The 20,379-nt window shown below is 39.5% G+C and overlaps 3 protein-coding genes across 3 annotated transcripts; 2 read left to right on the forward strand and 1 right to left on the reverse strand.

The window, feature by feature from the left end:
- The first annotated feature begins 1,590 nt into the window (after positions 1-1,590).
- On the forward strand, positions 1,591-3,700 carry LOC114135037 (zinc-binding protein A33-like). Its single transcript, XM_028001944.1, has one exon. It carries the CDS (start codon positions 1,809-1,811, stop codon positions 3,360-3,362), a length of 1,554 nt encoding a protein of 517 aa, XP_027857745.1. The 5' UTR covers positions 1,591-1,808; the 3' UTR covers positions 3,363-3,700.
- A 1,103-nt stretch (positions 3,701-4,803) lies between these two features.
- Positions 4,804-8,229, forward strand: LOC114135842 (E3 ubiquitin-protein ligase TRIM39-like). The gene has a single exon (XM_028003459.1). The coding sequence runs from the start codon at positions 5,576-5,578 to the stop codon at positions 7,163-7,165; it is 1,590 nt and encodes a 529-aa protein (XP_027859260.1). The 5' UTR covers positions 4,804-5,575; the 3' UTR covers positions 7,166-8,229.
- Positions 8,230-8,868: 639 nt separating this feature from the next.
- Positions 8,869-20,155, reverse strand: gmppb (GDP-mannose pyrophosphorylase B). The gene is made up of 10 exons (XM_028003460.1): positions 20,015-20,155; positions 17,602-17,791; positions 17,429-17,509; positions 16,577-16,625; positions 16,037-16,179; positions 13,672-13,830; positions 13,108-13,186; positions 10,592-10,719; positions 10,331-10,513; positions 8,869-9,515 (listed from the first exon to the last, which is right to left on the reverse strand). Exons 2-10 carry the CDS (start codon positions 17,728-17,730, stop codon positions 9,384-9,386), a joined length of 1,083 nt encoding a protein of 360 aa, XP_027859261.1. The 5' UTR covers positions 17,731-17,791; positions 20,015-20,155; the 3' UTR covers positions 8,869-9,383.
- Positions 20,156-20,379: the final 224 nt, after the last annotated feature.

A 20,379-nucleotide genomic window follows, 5' to 3' on the forward strand; every position in this document is an offset into this window, starting at 1 on the left:
TCATAAATAGTTTATTGCTATAAAACATTCATAGAACGTAAATTATGACTGAGTGGTTAAAACATTTTTATAGGCCTACAGTTACAATTTACTACACTTATAATTTATAATTTAAAAGAAAAAGCATTGTGTATAAGTTGCCACATAATTGCCTTTTGTTTGTTGACACTACAGTAAATGAAAACTTGTGTACGGTAGAACATAGACATGGACATAGACTTTATTGTCATTGAACTGTACATTTAAAATGCAGATATTGAGTAAAAATATAATATGTACTAATACATAACAATAACTATTAATATTACTTTTAATAACAGTATTTAATATGCTGAAGGTTCAACCAAGTTGCAAAGGATTTTCCCCAAATACTGATGAAAAATGCTTGAAAAAAAGAACAGACAGTAAAGCTAAAAGTCTTCCACTTTCTGTGTCACAGGCTAGTGCCATAATTTTGTTTAAACCTGAATAAAGTCATTCCCAGTCTGTGTCTTTGTTTCATAAAGTTAAAGAGATCTGGCAGAGGTAACTGGAAGTGAAAAAGCCAGGAGTCAAGGCAGAGCAACATCAGGAGAAGATAAGCTTCATGCAGTTAAATGCAAAACAGAAGAAACAGGAAGACAGAAGGATAAACCAAGCTGAACAGAGAGGTAATTCAACGTTTAGGATTAAAATCAGCTGCAGGAGGAGCCATGACTCAACATCTAAACACTAAAACTCTTGGTGATGAAGCTGTATCAGATAAACGCTGCAGGACTGAGGAGCCTGAGAGTTAAACAGGCTGAAAAGAAGAAAAACTGCAAGTTGGTGACTCTGTTGCCATGTAGCATGAAGGTCTTTGCATGCATGCAGACACACCCAAACAAAACAGCAACTTTTACATTAAAATTACTTACAAAAATGTTAGAACACAAGTGATCTACTTTTCCAAACTTGATGGTTTCATTCTACTTTCATGATAAATTGGGCCAAATCTTAGTGCACCTAAAATCTGCTTTTAATTACTGTATAAAAAATTGACTAAAAATGTAAAACCAATAAAAGCTATATCCTGATTTTATTGCTGAGAACAGATGAAATATAAATATGATTATATTCATAAAGCACTTTAAAAACACACAGAGTATTAAAGAGCTGTTCAAACAAACATCCATCCATTTTCTAACACCTTGTCCCCAGTGGGGTCAGGAGGAGCTGCTGCCTCTCCAGCTCACGTTTCGGGTGAGAGGCGGGGTCACCTGGACAGGTCACCAGTCTGTCGCAGGGCAACACAGAGACAGACAGGACAAACACACACACACACACCTAGGGAGAAATTAGAGAGACCAATTAACTTGACAGTCATGGTTTTGGACTGTGGGAGGAAGCCGGAGAACCCGGAGAGAACCCACGCATGCACAGGGAGAACATGCAAACTCCATGCAGAAAGACCCCGGCCGGGAATCGAACCCAGGACCTTCTTGCTGCAAGACAACAGTGCTACCAACTGCGCCAAACATTAAAAACACAAAAAAATAAAATACAAAAATGATTTAACAAGAAAAATTTGCAAAAACCATTTAAGGTTTATTTAAACTTTATTTGTTTAATTAAAATAGCACAGGCTTAGTTTAAAATTACAACCTTTTTTGGTGATTTTAGGTTTTAAAAATGAAATATTTTTGGTCTGTGATGTGAAAAACGTTTGGACTTCCCTGGAAGAGACGGTGGCTGGACGGACATTTCCATCTCAAACAGGGAGAGCGTTCAGCTTCTTCATATAAGGTCAGAGGAGTTTTATCTGTGTGGATGTTGAGTTTGCATTTCAAATGTGTTATCTGGTGTCACCGCCTTTTCTTCAGGTGTGTACACTCCTCATCATACGAAGCTTTGACCGTACGGCTGACACAGGACAGAGCACTGGGAGCACTGGGATCTTTCAGAGAAGATCAGCATCATTGTTCTGTCTGCTGAAAGTGAAGATGCTGCTGCAGTCAGAGAAGGATCTGACCTGCACTCTGTGCTGCGACATCTTCAGCGATCCGGTGAAGCTGGAGTGCAGCCACAGCTTCTGCAGCGGCTGCCTGCAGACGGACTGGGCCCAGAAGAGAACCAGGCTGTGTCCGCTCTGCAGGGAGACGTCGCTGCTGAGGGATCCGCCAGCCGACCTGGTGATGAAGAACCTTTGTTTCGCCTTCTTTCTGGGCAGAGGTCAGAGAGGTCCGGCCGGGTCGGAGGCCCTCTGCAGTCTGCACTCTGAGCAGCTCAAGCTGTTCTGTCTGGACCACGAGAAACCGGTTTGTCTCGTCTGCAGAGACTCGAAGGCACACAGCGGCCACAGCTTCAGACCGGTCCAGGAAGCCATTCAGGACCGCCGAGACGAGCTGCAGAACCAGCTGGAGCCCCTGAAGGAAAAACTGACCCGGTTCAGAGAGGTTCAGGGAAAATGTGATGAAACTGCAGAACACATAAAGATCCAGGCTGACAGAATAGAGAAGCAGATTAAAGAGCAGATTAAGGAGCTTCACCAGTTCCTGCAGGAGGAAGAGGAGGAGAGGGTCAGAGCTGTGAGGGAGGAAGAGGAGCAGAAGAGGCAGGCGATGAAGGAGAACATGGAGGCTCTGAGGAAGAACATGGAGGATCTTTCACAAACCGTCACAACAGCAGAAGAAGAGTTCAGATGTTCTGAGGATGTGCTGCTGCTGCTGCAGAACTACAAGGCTGCAAAGGGAAGAGTTCAACAGTGCCCCCTGCTGGACGAGCCGCAGCCTCTCCCAGGAGCACTGGTGGATGAGGCCAAACATCTGGGCAACCTGAGCTACAAGATCTGGACCAAGATGAAGCGCATGGTCTCCTTCTCTCCGGTGGTTCTGGACCCAAACACGGCCGAACCGCACCTGAGCGTGTCTGCGGATCTGACGGCGGTGACTTTTGGGCCGAGACGGGAGCTTCCTGGCAACCCAGAGAGGTTTGAGCAGCGCCACTGCGTCATCGGCCACCAGGGCTTCAACTCTGGGACGCACAGCTGGGATGTGGAGGTCAGAACCGAGGAGTTCTGGGGTGTGGGCGTGCTGTCAGAGTCCGTCTCCAGAAAGGGACAGATTCAGGCCGGGTTCTGGGGGATCTGTCTCAGCGATGGGAGCTACGCGGCGACCTCCTGCGCGGTTCCCAGCACAGCTCTGCCAGTGACGAAGCTCCACAGGATCCGGGTCCAGCTGGACTGGGAGGAAGGGAAAGTTTCGTTTTTTGACCTCGATGCCAACAATCATCTTCACACCTTCAAACACACTTTCACTGAGAAGCTGTTCGCCTACATTTGCACCAAGAATGCGTCTCCACTGAAGATACTGCCTGCAGCAAGATACCCTGATGAACCACTTTAAGCTGCTACAATCAGGCAGAGAACGCAGGATGCATGTTTTATAAAACACATAGGATCAGTTTTATTATGTACATTTATTATATTCAACAGTAAAAGATGCTGAAATGCAAATAAATCCTTAATAAATACACGTTTGAAAGTCTAGATAGATTTTGGGATCGTGCTTTTAGAAGGTGAAGGTATTCTATATTTTCTCTGTGTGACATTAAACACATTTTTAACTAAATAAAGCTAAACTTCTGTCAGCAGTCTCATCTCTTTATTTTTTTCTTCTCTGGTTTCATGTTTTATAAATGTCATTGTAGAGCCCATTAGAATGTGACTTGATGATATTGCTGTACATATGCTGTCCCGTCTTCAGCTGGTCCAGAATGCGGCTGCTCGGCTCTTAACTGGATCGCGGAAGAGAGAACATGTTACCCCGATTTTATATTCTCTGCATTGGCTGCCGGTACATTTCAGAGTGCATTTTAAGATTCTTTTATTTGTATTTAAATCTTTAAATGGCCTTGCTCCCTCCTATCTCTCTGAGCTGCTACATATACACTGTCCTCCTCGAGCTCTTAGATCAGCGAGCCAAATGAACCTGGAGGTGCCGAGGACTTCCAGGAGGCAGAGAGGAGACAGGGCGTTTGCTGTTGCAGCTCCCAAACTTTGGAATTCTTTACCTATGTTGGTAAAACAGGCCCCCTCTTTAGCAATTTTTAAATCTGCTCTTAAGACTTACCTTTTTCGGTTGGCCTTTGATTCAGTTTGAGATGCTGCTTTTCTGTATTTATCTGGGTATGTTTATGTATTATATAGAGTGTTTTACGTCACTGCATTGTTGGTTTTGATGTGTTTTAATTTTGATTTTTATTTGTTTAATCTTGTGATTGTACAGCACTTTGGTCAGTGGTACTGTTTTAAAGTGCTATATAAATAAACTTGCCTTGCCTTGCCTATATTTACATATACATACTGTATCTGCATTTTTTGAATCCTTGCAAGGACTGCTCTAAGCTGTCTAAGCTATATTGACAGCATGTTATATTTTATTTTTATTTTATCTACAACTACTACTCAGTGGTAGTTGTTATTGTGTCTTGTCTCTATGCTGCTGTAACTGCGAAATAATTTCCCTGCTGGGATGAATAAAGTAATTCTATTCTATATAGTCTAACTTTTTGTTATTTCTTTCTTCGTGTTAATTTAAAATGTGATCATCTAAAATCGACTTTTTGAGCTTTACATCACATTACAATATTATTCCCTCATCAAAAACACACCTGGAGTGTTGCTCTGATTATTTCATGCATATTTAAGACGTTCTTTAGAAAAAATACTCCATGGCAACCATTCAGCTGTAAAAAAACCACACACACAAAAACGCCTGGTTGGACCTAGCTCCGCCTTTGAGGCACAGCTCCTCCCCCACTCAGCTCCTTCAGACTAGCCAGCAGCAATTAGCAAACACCTGCTGAGCTCATTATAGGAGGTGCTGCTCAGTTTTTACTTCTGGTAAAAACGTTAAAGGGTTAATAGAGGAGCCATGTTGTGATGACTTTCTGAAGGCGGAGCTTCAGACAGAGCAGGAACTTCTTAAAGAGACAGAGGCTCATTTTCAAGGCGCAAAATCTGAACCTTTAGAAACACATAAAGACGATAAGAACGTCGACCTTCTGTTGCCTGAAGAACATTAGAGGATTAATGTCTCAGTACGATCTAGAGAAACTCATCCATGCATCACCAGAACCAAACATGGAGACGCTGCATTCAGCTTCTATGCACCACAAATCTGGAACAAACTTCCAGAAAAAAGCAAAACAGCCGAAACACTGAGTGCCTTTAAATCCAGACTAAAAGCCAGTTGGTTATAGTTGCTTTTGATTCATCAATGAAACTATGACCAACATATTTGATGTGTATTTGCTTGATGATTTTGATGACAAAATGTAATATTTATTACTTGTTTATAATTGGTTACTGTTTTATGGTGTAAAGCACTTTGAACTGTCTCGTTTCTGAAATCTGCTATAGAAATAAACTTGATTGATTGATTGATTGGTTTTGGTCCAGGTTCTGTGATCATCATTAAACCCGTTTTAATCTCAGGAACCAGACGAGGAGTTTATGGGACTTAAAGGGAGATCAAATATTTCAAATGCCTAATTCCAGATATTTCTTACAGGAGGTGTTTAGCAGTAAAAGCCACTTCAACTCGTTTCCCTGTTGATGTTTGTGTTCATTGAACAGAGCTTCCCTGTAAACTGGGAAGTTTTTCTGTCGGAATCTCTGCATTTCCTCTCAACTAAAATCCTGCGATATTTCATGTTTCCACTTCCCTCTCGGCTTCGATGTTCCTCATTTATGCTCGAACAGGAACAACCGGAGCTGCGCCATGACAGTGTTTCAGATTTAAAGAAGAGCTGGAGGACAGATACGATGTCCTGTCCGTCAGAGAAAGACCTCTCCTGTCCAATCTGCTTCGACATCTTCAGTGACCCCGTCGTGCTGTCCTGCAGCCACAGCTTCTGCAGAGCCTGTCTGCAGAGATGGTGGTCCGAGAGGCGGAGAGACTCCTGCCCGCTCTGTAAGGAGATCTCCTCGTTCCGCTCTCCGCCCTGCAACCTGGCCTTAAAGAACCTGTGCGAAACCTTCACCCTGGAACGGAAGAAGAACCCTCCAAAAGAGCCGGAGGATCTCTGCAGTCTTCATGCAGAGACGCTGAAGCTTTTCTGCCTGGACCATCAGCGGCCGGTTTGTCTCATCTGCAGGGACGCGAAAGATCACAGCGACCACAGATTTAGACCCATCGGCGAGGCGGCGCAGGACCGTCGGGACGACCTCGCCAGGATCCTGAAACCTCTAAAGAAGAAGCTGGCGCTCCTGAAGCAAGCCAAGGAAAGCTGTGGTGGAACAGCAGAGCACATTAAGACCCAGTCCAAACACACGGAGAGGCTCATCAGGAATCAGTTCAACTGGCTTCACCAGCTGCTGGAGGAGGAAGAGGAGGCCAGGGTCGCCGCGCTGCGCGACGAAGAGAAACGGAAATGTAAAGACATGACGGATCGGATTGAGGTTCTGAACAGAGCAATACGAGTTCTGTCAGACACAATCAGAACCGCAGAGGAGGAGCTGAGGGCTGCAGACCTGAGATTCCTGCAGAATTACAAGGCCGCAGCAGCCAGGGTTAAACACTGCCCCCTGCTGGACGACCCGCAGACTCCCCGCGGAGCGCTGATAGACGAGACCAAACACCTGGGCAACCTGGCCTACAACATCTGGACCCAGCTGAAGAAGACGGCCTCCTTCGCACCCGTCCTCTTGGACCCGAACACGGCTCACCCAGAGCTGGTTCTGTCCGCGGATCTGACCAGCGTCACGTTCGGGCCGAGGCAGAAGCTCCCCGAGAACCCGGAGAGGTTCGACCAGCACCACTGCGTCCTGGGCGCCGAGGGGTTCGCCTCCGGGACTCACGGCTGGGCCGTGGAAGTCCGGCGGGACCAGAACTGGGGCGTGGGCGTGGTCAGCGAGTCGGTCCGGAGGAAGGGCCAAATCCGAGATGGATTCTGGGGGATTTGTCTGTTCAACGGAGACGTGACGGCCGTTTCCCATCCGGTACCCAGCAAACATCTCCCGGTGAAGAAGCTGCAGAGAGTCAGAGTTCAGCTGGACTGGGACGGAGGGACGCTGTCCTTCTTTGATTTAGACTCAGACAGACACATCCACACCTTCATCCACAGGTTCACCGAGAAAATGTTTCCTTTCATTGGGACCAACAACAAATTACCTGTGAGGATTTTACCTGTAATCAACTGGTAACGGACTACTGGAAACCAGTAAGGCCTGGGCCATATGGGTTAAAGAGGGGTGTCCAAACTGTTTGTCACGGGGACCAAAAAAAAAAGAAGAAATATTAGCTTCTTCTGCCCCAATACATGTGAAACTTATTTATTTCTACTCATGTTGCTTCATCTTGAAACAAAACCTGCTCTGGAAATAACAGAAGAAACAAACTTAATCCAAATACATTTAGTGGATTTATTTTCTTTCTTTAGAAAAACACCTTGATGACAAGAAAAAAACTGTTTTTTTCACCAACACTTTTTACACATTTATTCACCAGAATAATCAGTAACTGCTTACCGTAGCTGTCTCCCTGTTTAGCATTGAAACAAGTGACAGCTGTCTGACAGGCGACACAAACAATTAATAAAGATCGACTTAGTGATGAAATATCTGCAGCCGGAACATCAGAAAATGCTTCAACTTGATCAGAAGTTGAAGTTTTCTTAATATTTTAGAGTTTAAACCTCAATCCATTTCAGGATTTCTCACAATGAGTGCAAACAGAACGCCTTTCAGACGCCCTGGTACCGATAATTAACCAGTTTCTACAGGAAGTCCTAAATGGACTGAAAGAGTTGAGAGGAGTGAACTAAGTTCTGCTTCCATATTTCTGTTGAGCTTTCAGCCAAACGAACAAAAAAAAAACTGGAGGTAAAATCACCAGGAAAGGACAAGATCATGGTGGCGAGTCCAAAAGTTCATCTTACGTTGAATATTTCATGGTTTTGTTCGTTTTTATTTTGTCGCTTAGAAAAAATCCAACTGACAGGAAATGTTCCAATATTGCTACCAAAAAGGCATTTTTCACATCAAGCCAAGAGATTTTCTGTGTGTTTAAAATGAGGTTTCTAAGACGCGTTTAACCAAAGTACGTCCCGTATTTAATTGTTAAAAATCAGATATAGATTCAAAAATTGATTTTCATTCCTAATAAAACTCGTTCTGTTGGAGAGAAAAATGTTTTAAATTTTAATTGAAAAAAAAATAATGCATTAGATTAACAGAATAATAAAGGGAGACGCAAAAAAGAAAATCAAGATAATGGAAGTGACAGGAAGTTTCAAAGTAAATTAATTTCTTTTTTAAAATAAATGACGGCTGAAAAATCAAAGTTTCAGTGATTTTTCTACACTTTAAATAAAATCAAATTTAATCTGTTGGAATATTTGTAAATAAATTCATTTTAAAAATATATCTCTTGAACTAAAAAAAGTTTTAAAAATAAATATTTTTTTCAAAGTTTGATAGGACTCACTTTTTCCCAAACAGACCTGCCATCTGTAGTCCAGATCAATCCACATTAATACGTCACGTTTTGGAGCCATAATTTACAAAATATCACATTTTGAATTTTCCTTTTTAAAAAGCCAAATGAATATCAGATGTTGACCGTTTTCTTTTAAATGGACACAAACTAACTGCATTTAGCAGGCGCTGCTGAAAAGCAATGATTTGACCTAATTAAGGAACTACTGAATATTCATTTAACGTTTTACACAGAGTGAAGGTTTTTTTCCTCTCCTCTGCCTGTTTTCTTGAAATAAATCAGATTTTTCTGCCTGAAACGTTAACATGAGAGTATTCAGGACGTCCAGACACCACAAACCGACTGTTGCTGAAAATCTGCTCCATCCTGTTAGCAACCGCTTCATTTCTGAAGCAAAAGAGAGAAAATCTGTTGAGTAACAATAAGTTTTAATCTAAATGAAGGATCATGATGTTGATTCCAGAGTTCTGATGTGAGATTTTCTGTTTCTTCACCTTCATCCGGCTGACAGAAAAATAACAAACATTCACATTTTGATGAGTTTTTAAACTTTCCCACCGTTAACAGTCATGATTTCAGGACAAAGCTGCTGTTTGATCCTTCAGAGGCTGAACAGAGTATGAACGCATAAAGTCTAAGAAGCAATGCTCACCATAAACCCATCATCTCTACCCTCCTACCAAGTGCACCAACCCCAAACCGGTTTTCCTGCAACCCGGATGCAGACGTCCGTCCCGTTAAAGTCAAACGTCCTGCCGTCTGGAGGAAGCTGCAGCCATGCAGGGCTAAAACGAGTACAAATTAAATGTAAAAAATAAACTTGGTTGTTCATCTTCCACTTGTCGGTTTGTCCGAGGCAACGTGGGCGTTCAGTTAGTAGAGAGTTAGCCGAGGTGTTATCCTGCCGCATTCCTCCGGGTGGCGCTACATGATGATCCGCGGCTCTGGGACCGACTCGTTGATGGATTTATGAGGCAGGACGTTGGCGCCGTTCAGGTAGAGCTCGTCGTTTACGATCACGTCCTCCCCCAACACCGTCACGTTCTCCATACGGACCTGACGGCGAGGAAAAACCCAGAAACAGGAAAAAATCAGCGCATGACTCCGAGTTACGACAGCGTATCAGGGACCTTATAGATCGAAAAAAAACATTTCCACCAAAAAACTCAGAAAGTTTGAGATTAACCTCAGAAATGTCAGAAAAAAATAACTTTAATATTTCAGAGTTTCAAAAGTCGAATATTTGCTAGAAAAAAAATAAAAGTTAAATTTTCTTTTAAAAAACCTTTGGAAATTTCTGAGTTTGAAAAGTCAACATTTTGAGATTATTCTAAAAAAATTTCAAGAAAAAAACGTGGAAATTTCTGAGTTTCAGAAGATGAAAATTTTATTTTTTTGGAAATTTCCAAGGTTTTACTAGCAAATTTTTTGACATTGCAAACTGTCAATGTTTGATTTCAATGTTTGTTTCTCAAAAATGTTGTAATTGGGGGCGCAGGGGCAGAGCATGACCCACGTTGAGGCCTTGGTCCTTGTAGCGGTGGTCGTGGGTTCGATTCCTGGCCTGGCGACATTTGCCGCATGTTTTCCCCCTCTCTGATTACCCTGTTTCCTGTCAAACTACTTTCAGGTGAGGGCCACTAGAGCCAACAAAACCTTAAAAAAAAAAAAAACAAACAAATGTTGTAATTGATCTCAAATTTTCTGACTTATCAAAGGCAGAAATTTCCTGTTTTCTTTTTTTATTTCTGAGCTTTTTCAAGCAAATTTTCACTTCTCCTTTTCAGTCTAAGCCCTAATGCGCCATCTTGGATTTCACGTTCCTCCGTTAGTAAGGATCATATTTATTATGTTTATTGGGCGGGACTCACCCACTGGCCGACGGAGGAGCTCCACCCAACGATGCAGCTCTCCAGCCAGGAGTGCGATCGGACTCTGGACCCTTTCAGCACCGTGCATCGCTTTATCCTGACGCCGTCTTCGACCACAACGCCGGCGCCGATGGTGACGTTCGGCCCGATGGTGCAGTTCTCCCCAATCTGCGCCGTCGGGTCCTGCAGACGAACGTAATCCTCTTAGCCGCCACGTCTGTGGTCGTTTTATTATTCATACCGTGGACGAGCCGCACTCACCACCAGGACGTTGCCAAGGAAACCGGGTCCTGTGCGCAGCCTCTCTGGAGCGTGTTGTCGCAGAGAGTGAAGGTACATGCACATTCCTGTGAGGAAGTCCTTCGGCTGACCGATGTCCATCCAGAACCCTGCAGGCGCCAAACCCAACGGGTCAGTAATGAGAGAAACCATCTGCTCTGCATGGAGGCTCTTAGGGCCGGGCAAGAAGGTGGCCATCTTGTTTTACAGCTTCTGTTTATTTACGCTTTGAATTCAGATCAACTCTACGACAGGCTGAGATTTTAAATTATGAGAATAAAGTCATAATATTACAAGAAAACAGCCGTACAACTATAGAGTTCAAATAAAGTTGGAACATTAGCAAAATAAGGAAGTAATTTTAGGAGAAAAAGAAAAAAAGAAAGAAATGTTGAGCATCTTGTGAAGATGTACTGTGGTACAAGTTTTGCAGATAATTTATATAAATACTTAATCTTTTAACACACTGGCATCAAATTAATATCAGTAGCTGGACTTTGAAACAATTGAGAAAACCAAAGAAAGAACCAAAGATCACGACATTCAAGCTTTTCCCCCCACAAAAAAACAACTTAAGATGTTTTTTCTGGTAAAATTGCATCATTACTCTGCTAAAATTATGACTTTATTCTTGTAATTAAACAAAAATGATCAAAATCTGGCTCTAATGTTGCCTAACAGGCAGGATTGAAATAAGAGCCAATTTTTGAAAATATATTTCTCCCATTTGTATTTCAGCTTTTAGCCAAAAAAGTGAAGGAAAAAAAAACCTAAACTAAAATTGGAAATCAAATCTAATATGAAAACAATCTGATTATATATTTAAAGCCGTGTCGCCCGGCGCTAGAGGAACATCAACACTCCAAAAACGCAAAATCTTACCAAGTATTGATGTGCAAATATCTTAGCTTGCAAGTAACTTTTCAGCAAGATATAAAGGCTTGTTTTATGTCAATATTTCCCCAATATTCATCAAAAAGTGCTACTTCCAGGGCGTGCCGTGGTGGCGTAGGGGTTAGCGCGACCCATATTTGGAGGCCTTGAGTCCTCGGCGCGGCCGTCGCAGGTTCGATTCCCGGACCCAACGATATTTGCAGCATGTCTTCCCTCCTCTCCTTCCCCGTTTCCCGTCAGCCTACTATCATATAAGGGGCACTAGAGCCACAAAATACCCCTGGAGGGGTAAAAAAAACAAAAAAAATGCTACTTCCACTTGCAGATTATTTCATGAAAAAGAAATATCTTTTTATACGTTAAATAATCTGCCAGTAAATCCAGCAAATTTCATCAATATTAAAGAATTATTTACTTAAAGCAAACTTTCATGTCTTGCTAAAGAGTTACTTATAAACTACTTTTGTCTTATTTCGAGTGTATTTGTATGGGACCAAAATTAGACCAAAATGCTTGGTAAAATTTGGAATTTATCCCAAATAATGAAAGCAGCAAATGAGGTAACATCACTACGGATTGGTAACTTCAGGTGAAAACTGTGATTACGGCAAGAGAAACTGGAAGCACTGGTCCGTCTACTGGGAGGGAGGAGTGTCTGTCCTTCTAGTTCATCCGCTGTTAGAGGGAGGAGGACGAGGATGAAGAAACGCTCCAGCATCAGAGCAGCTGATCTGGTTTCTGAGTTTCAAGTCAAAAATTTACTAGAAAACTTCAGAAATTTTCTTTAAAAAAGAAAAGAACAACAACTTTGGAAACCTCTGAGTTTGTAAAGTCAAAAAGCTAATTTTGGACTTTTCAAACTTGGAAATTTCACGTTTTTTCAAAAACAATTCTGAGATTAAGCAAATTAGATTTTTTTTTTCAAGCAAATTTTCAAACTCAGACATTCAAGAAAATGTAAAAAATTTTTCTTGCACATTTTTGACTTTTCTAACTCAAATATTCCAATCAGTCATTTCCTCTCCAGATCTACACAAGTTTGGACGAGAGAAAAGATCCAAACACTTACGTCTGGTGGAGCTGTGAGCTGCAAAATCAGAGCGAGTCATTTTTCCAGAAACATTTCCTCTTATTCTGACGCTACAGCAGCATGAAAGGAGGTTTACTGAATAAATAGTTTCAATTTTCCTCCTTAATGAGCAACAAACTAAACCACAGCTTTCATATTCTGTTCAGTTTCTCCTCAAGAAGGAAGAAAATATTTTCAGGCAACTTTGCATTAAAAGTTCATTAAAAGTTGACATTTTCCATTATTCTGTACATAATGACACTTTTAATTGACTTTTAATGCAATTTTGTATTAGAAATATCATTATTTACCAAATGAAACTTCATAACATTCATAAACATTCATGAAGACTCCAAACAGTAACATGTTTAATGCACCTCCCTTTATATAAAGTCTAACTGATTATATTTAATCCTGTTACCTTTTGTAGATGCAGGTCTGAATCATTTTTACTGCCTTTAATTACTTTTAAGTTAAGTTAAGTTATTTTATGTAAAGTAAAGAAAACCTGAAGTAAAGTGTAAGAAATATTTACCCTGCAGCTCCATGGCGTACAGATGCCCCTCTCTCGCCATGACAGGAAATATTTCCTTCTCAATAGAAGTTGGTCTGAGCTGCACACAAACGCATCACAGCAGTTAAACCAGAAAACATACAAGTTCAATTTTACAAAGAAAAACTGAATTAATCTGGTGCTTCCAGATTCCTACTCAACAACCGGCATCTAACTAACATTGAAAGAAGTACATTTAAAATTATTACTAATATTAAACAGACAAAGAAAACCACTAATAAATAATTAAAAACACCAATGGAGCTAAAATTACTCTAATCTGCAGTCAAAGCATTAATTAAGGTGTCTAGAACAACTAGAAATATGAAGCCTCTGATCCTAAATTAAACATGATAGATGATTAATAAACTTTTGCTCATTTAAAGCAGGAAAACATTTAAAGTTCAGGTTAGAAAATCACTGAAACAAAATTCATCTTTGTGCTAGAAAAGTTAAGAAATCTCTAAGCTCAGCAGGAAGCGGCTTCTTGGGGTTTCAAAGTCTCTGTGAGAATCTATTTTTTTGTTTTATGGTGTAAATACTCACCTGTATCCTGCTGAGCATGCTGGGATTGAAGATGTACATCCCGGCGTTGATCTTGTTGGAGACGAAGACCTGCGGCTTCTCGACGAAGCGCTGGATTCTGCCGCTGTCCGACTCGTAAACAACGACGCCGTACTTCGACGGTTCCTCCACCCGGGTCACCTTCACACAAACGTTTCCCATTTTCATTCGTCTGGGTTCAACATTTTCAGATCAGCGCTCAAGATAAAGATAGAAGCTTTGTTCTTCTATCTTTATTTGTTTTTATTTAACTAAACTGAACCTAAATGTTATTTTTTGGGGGTAAAAATGCACACTAAGGTGTTAATCTAGTCAGAAGAGTAAAGTAAAAATATCTAAATAGAATTTTTTTCTCTAAAATCTGTTTTCAATTTAGTTCTTGCAGATTTCTGCTCAATTTCCCTCTTTGTTTTTAGCTTGTCTACTAAACAAGTGCCCAAAGGTCTGTATTATTATTATTATTATTGTTGTTGTTTTCATTTTTCTACTAAATCTACTTCCTTTAGAAATAAATGCAAAACTGTTCAACTTTGCACTTATTGTGCAATAATAAACACATTTATTATTTAGTTTCCCTGCAGCTTCATAGCAGGGTAGTACGGAGCCCTCTAGGGGACATGGGGAACTTTTTTTCTTTTGCGTTCCCTCGCAAAACGTTTGCGTTCCCTCGCAATACTGTACTGGTCAGTTATGCAGCATAATTGAATCCTGTAGCCTTTCTTACGGTGGGCGCCGTACTTTATGCTTTAATATAAGGTTATGTGAGGTTTTTCCATGAATGTTAGTATCTTTTTGTGAAATATCTGAAGTTTTATATCTTTCTTTAGGATAGAAAGGCGCCACAAACCTACGATATAAACAGAAACCTTCCATAAGTAGGAAAGAAATAAAAACACATTATAATTTGGACTATTTCTGAGTTATTATAGCTGGTAATAAATTATCTGACAGTTTTGATTGTGTCTCTGTTGTTCTAGTCTGAATGGTTTAAAGAGCTGCTTTCAGTTCCATCTCAGCCATAACAGACATAAACATGCAGTAAAAAATAAATCGATTTTCAATCAGTGTTTTGCACCAAACAGTTAATAATAATAAACAAGTTTTCACTGAGGCTCTGTAGGAGCCTTATGAATGAAATAAGTAATTATTGATATGACAGGAGCACGAGGCTTTGACACTTAGGTGTGTCGACGTGACGTCACCAGGTATGAATGGAAGGATACTGGCTTTGTGTGTATTAGGAAGCAGATGAGCGGGGCGGTCAGTCCTTGCAAAGTTTGGAGCCTGATAATCAAAATGGAATAAATCGATAATTGTGACAGAACAAAGAAAAGGTTTGGAGTTGATTGATAAACGGACAGATGAGATTCCCAGAGTTAACCCAGTGCTGCCCTTTACCATCATTAGTTTGTCGTGTTTTTAATAATAAAAACAGTAAAAACTGTTTGGTGCAAAACACTGATTGAAAATCGATTTTTTTACTGCATGTTTATGTCTGTTAAGGCTAAGATGGAGCGGCACTGAAAGCAGCTCTTTAAACCATTTTTATTTCTTTCCTACTTACGGAAGGTTTCTGTTTATATCGTAGGTTTGTGTTGCCTTTCTATCCTAAAGAAAGATATAAAACTTCAGATATTTCACAAAAAGATACTAACATTCATGGAAAAACCTCACATAACCTTATATTAAAGCATAAAGTACGGCGCCCACCGTAAGAAAGGCTACAGGATTCAATTATGCTGCATAACTGACCAGTACAGTATTGCGAGGGAACGCAAAAGTTTTGCGAGGGAACGCAAAAGAAAAAAAATTCCCCATGTCCCCTAGAGGGCTCCGTAGGTTAACAATACTACAGTTAACCTGCAATATTTATAAAATAGATTTACTTTATAAGTAAAATGTGTTTATTTATAAATACTAAAGTAAATAAATGCTTCAGTATTTTTCCTCTAAAATCTGCTTTAAATTGAAATGAGTTTATAAATTCTGTATTATTAATTAACACATTTTACTTAAAATATTCCTATTTTATAAATAAAATGTAATAATATTATAAATGTGCGTATATTTTTGATTATTAACAGAAACTGACAACATTTAAGTGTAATGCAAACAAACATGGTCGTATAATCTGCAGCACAAAGGAAAGAAATGATATTAAATGTTACAATAAGCCTTAAACTATTACCAGAACTATTAGATTTAAATCCAACAAGCTGTTACAAGCTGAAATATTCTGAACTAATGTCTCTACTGATTCCTGAACGTTTAGTATTTTAGTGAACCTTATCAGGATGTGTCCCAGCCGGGTTTCGGGTCATTGAACCCATTTCTGACAGTTTCTCACCACGATGGTTCCCTCCTGGCCGTGGCTGCGGTGGAACCGCAGCAGATCTTTGAACGGGAAGTCACAGATAACGTCTGAGTTGAGGACGAAGAACGGCTCGTTGTCGACATTCAGCAGCTGTCCGGCCAGCGCCAGCGGCCCGGCTGCGAACGAGCAGAAACAACGAATTTAGAGACTGAGACGAGGATGAACTCAGATGGAGCCATTCAAGGCGAATGTTGATAAAAATGCATCTTTACTGAACTTTTGTTTAATCTAAATCTTTGCTGAATTCCTGCAGACCAGCAGATTCTTCCAGAGTCCAAATATGAAGCATTTTGAGGAACCATAAAGTTTTTAACCTAAAAATGAGTTTAACTGCAGTAACCAATTTCAATTAATCCTACTAAAGTTTTCACTTATTAAAATATTTGTAGTTGTTAATATTTAACACTTTGAAAGGAGCAGTTTGTCAGCAAATAAGCAATTTTCCCTTAAATAAAGTATGTCTTATTCAACTGCAGTCCATTTAAAATGTTTAGACATGTTATTCGGACTGACCGGTTCCCAGAGGCTCCTTCTCATGAGACAGAGAGATCTGGATCCCGAGCTGAGGAAGGAAACAGACACAATTTTAATCAGGATGCAGCAGACAGAACAACAAAGATTCAAATGTTTATAAAACCGTATTTTGTCATTTTTATGCTTCACGTAAAAACAAAACTGTTTCACACGTCAACAAGTCAGAGCCAATCAACTGGATACTTTAACGGGATTTTCTTTACAGAATTTGAACCAGGTGAAGTTAAAACTGTTCATTTACAGACAAATTGAAACCAGGTTTTTTCATTTAAAATGGAAAATATTTCTACTTGTGTACAGTTTGTACACAGTACACACAGTTTGTACAGTAATTAAGTTTGGACTTAATTACCACTCTGTATGTCTGTCGCAAAAAGCAATAAGTCGCACGATAAACTAAAACAAACTCAATAATTTCCATTTGCATGATTTAAAGTTTTTCTCTCTTTCAACCAAAAACTGGATGATAACGGTTTTCAGTCGGGTGTTTTGGTCTTAACTAGTCCTAATTTTGAAGGAAGATTTTGTTAACAAAGATTCATTTTATTTGCTCTTTCTGTTGTTTTGGATATTTAAACGGTTTTCCAGTTCCAGTGTTAAATGTTCCTTAGAATTTAAGGTTTATTAATCTTTGAGAATGAGTTCTTGCGTTATTATGTAATTACTGTTATAGTAATAGAAAATGATTTCAAAACAATGATATTATTGTTTATCGCGATAAGTTAATGATTCATTTATTGCTCAATTATTATTTTAATAATGAATGGATCATGATTAATCGTTCCAGCCCAGTTTTGGCTGCAGTCTCTGAATGTTGGGTAATGTTCTCACTCTCTGCTCCTGGACTCTCATCTCCCTCTCCAGCAGCTCCGACATGTAGCTGACAGCCAGAACCACGTGGTTGACCCCGGCCTGCAAACACGCACAGAGACGCAGGAACACGGCGACCGATCAATAAAGGTCATCACGAACCCGTCAGCAGACTCAGCGCAGCTCCTCCTCACCTTGACCAGCGCCTCCACCTGGTGCAGCAGGATGGGCTTGTTGCAGAACTCCACCAGCGGTTTGGGGACGCTCAGGGTGAGCGGCCGCAGCCGGGTCCCATAACCCCCAACTAGAATCAAAGCCTTCATCCTTCAGCCGTCAGCAGCAGGAAGCGGAGGAGGAAAGAGTTCATCAACAGCGCGGCGCAACCTGAGGGGGAGAGGAACATAAAAAATAGGATTTTAAAATCTTCACAAGCTCATATGACAGGATCAGGGCTGGGTACTAAATAGTTACATTTACTCAAATACATCAACTGTTTTGAAAAACAAAATGTGTTTATGTGTATTTTTACTGCGCTGAACTTTTGACTTTTACTTGCATAATTTTATTATGAAATATTTCTACTTTTGATTAAATCTTCTGGATTTTCAACCCACTGAATGAAAAACAAACATGTTTTAACCAGAAATCCACCAGACTCAGACACACAGCTGCATATCTTGTTAAAGTTTCCTAAGTTTTATATTGAAAGAAACTGACTTGGAAAAACTCTTTTTTTACTTACATGAATTATTGTCATTTTGGTCCTTAAAATACCAACATTTCCAAGTAACTTTATACTTTGGTAAGTCTAAATATGTAATTTTTAAATATTAAATGATTGTTTTGATCAGATATTCAGTACTATTTACCAAATACTTTTTACTGTTACTTGAGTAAAGATAAGTTGAAGTAGTGCTACTCTTACTTGAATACAACTTTTGGCTAATCTCCTCACCTCTGGATACGACTGATTATTTTCAAATTGCTTCTTATAATTATGATGCATTTCTTCAACTAATTAATAAATAAAAACGTGCAAGCATAATACAAATAAAGTGAGCAACATTTGCAGAATAACTGCTGCAGGTGGGATGCAGAAACCGGACTGAACTTTGCTGAAACAGATAGATTCATAACAACTAAAATTATAGTATATGTATTTTAATCATGTCACTTGATGACTTCTAATATAAATAACTGATTTTAACAACAGGTGATCTTTATTTACACAAAAACCTAAAAGACAAACATTTTGTTGCTTTTCCTTTTAAAAAGAATAAGGAAATATTTGCCTGAAATGGTCAATTTTATAATTAAAACTCTTCACATATGTTTGTATCATTGCTCTGATCTCTAAACATGTGATCTGTAGAAGCAAGGTACCAGACTAAAAACTAAAAATAAATCCTGGTTGTCCAAAGTAGCAGATTATAGAAATATAAGTTTGAAGCTGGAGACGCTACAAAACTGATCTGAACACCTGAAGTATTTATTTCAGGGTGAGGATGGGTTGGCACAAAAACATGGTTCTCCACAAAAATGTTTTAAAACTTTACTCAACAGCCTTTAAGGTTACTTAAATTAATAATAAAAACATAACTATCAAACTTATTTGAAGTAGGATGTTGATGAAGACGATCATTGCTAAAGTGGGACCTCGAGTGACATGATTTAATCTATTTATTAGGATCCGTTTTAGTAAATGTTGCTGACTGAAAGCGTGATAGTTTCATCAGATCAGGTCAGAGATCCGACAGTCAAATTCCACTTAAAATAAACTTGTGATGTATAAAAGTGAAACTCCTGGAAAAACAGCAGATAGAAAGACATTCCAGTTCAACAAAACAAACCAAAAACGTTTGAAAAGGGGTTTGGGAAAGCAACAGTTTCTTATATTATTGACTTTCAAACATTTTATACTAAGAAAGGAGGATTGATATCATCTCCAGAAATAAAAGTCCACATAAGTGACACAAAAGCCCTTTTAACTTAAAAAAAAAGCTCAAATTAATCATGGAAAGGCACTATTTATAATTATTTATAGCATCTTCATTCTTTTTTGCAGTTGTTCTTGATAAATCCTTAATTTACACTTTCATAAAAACAGGCGGATCTTTAATGGTCTTCATGGATTGTTTTCCCCATAAAGTAATCTTAATGTTTAAAACTAATATATTTTAAGACGATATTTGGCTTTAATGATAGATTTTGTTTTACAAAACAGAGCTAATGGATGTGCAACATCTTTTAAATCGTAGATGAACAATATTTAAAGGCTAACAACGACCCGAAACAAACTGGACACTAATTTCTGTACAACACCAGAAACTAATTTAACAGTTTCAGCAAACACAGATAATTAATCATAAACAGCGGAGATTAAACTATGAAACTTTTATGTTTACGTTTTATCCAAGATTAAATTAAATAAAAGAAAAGCTTTTAAGACTGACAAGAACTCTCGTTTTATGGTGTTTGAACTCAGGTTAGCTAGTTTAGCTCAATTTATCTACATGAAAAGACCACAAACCGATTCTTAGCCGCCGGTTAATACAGTCTCCTAAGCATCTAGCTGTGTGTGAATAAGTTAAGAGGATAAAAACTTACAGGGGTTTAACCACTGAAGCACTTCAGGAGATTTCTGAATGACTGAAACTCTGAAAATGACACGTAACATTCCTCAGACCCGAATTCCTTGTTTGCCTTCCGGTTCGGCAGCGTCGTGTTAACGACGTCGGGGGTTACACATTCAGCATCCGGTGAGAACCTTAAAAATAAGGTAAGTTCCGGAAAAATGTCCGTTGAACTAAACATTTTTATCAAATATGCAAAGTCGCGATTTGTTGTCAGCATATTTATAACGGATACTACCCACCCCTGCTTCGTTTTACATTAATCTAAAACCTATTGGAAAAATGTACAAGTCAGATCATATCGTTTCCGGTTCTTATGTGTCATTCTGACTAACTTGG

The sequence above is a fragment of the Xiphophorus couchianus genome, chromosome 20 (genome assembly GCF_001444195.1).
Source record: "Xiphophorus couchianus chromosome 20, X_couchianus-1.0, whole genome shotgun sequence".
In the NCBI taxonomy this organism is placed as follows: domain Eukaryota; kingdom Metazoa; phylum Chordata; class Actinopteri; order Cyprinodontiformes; family Poeciliidae; genus Xiphophorus; species Xiphophorus couchianus.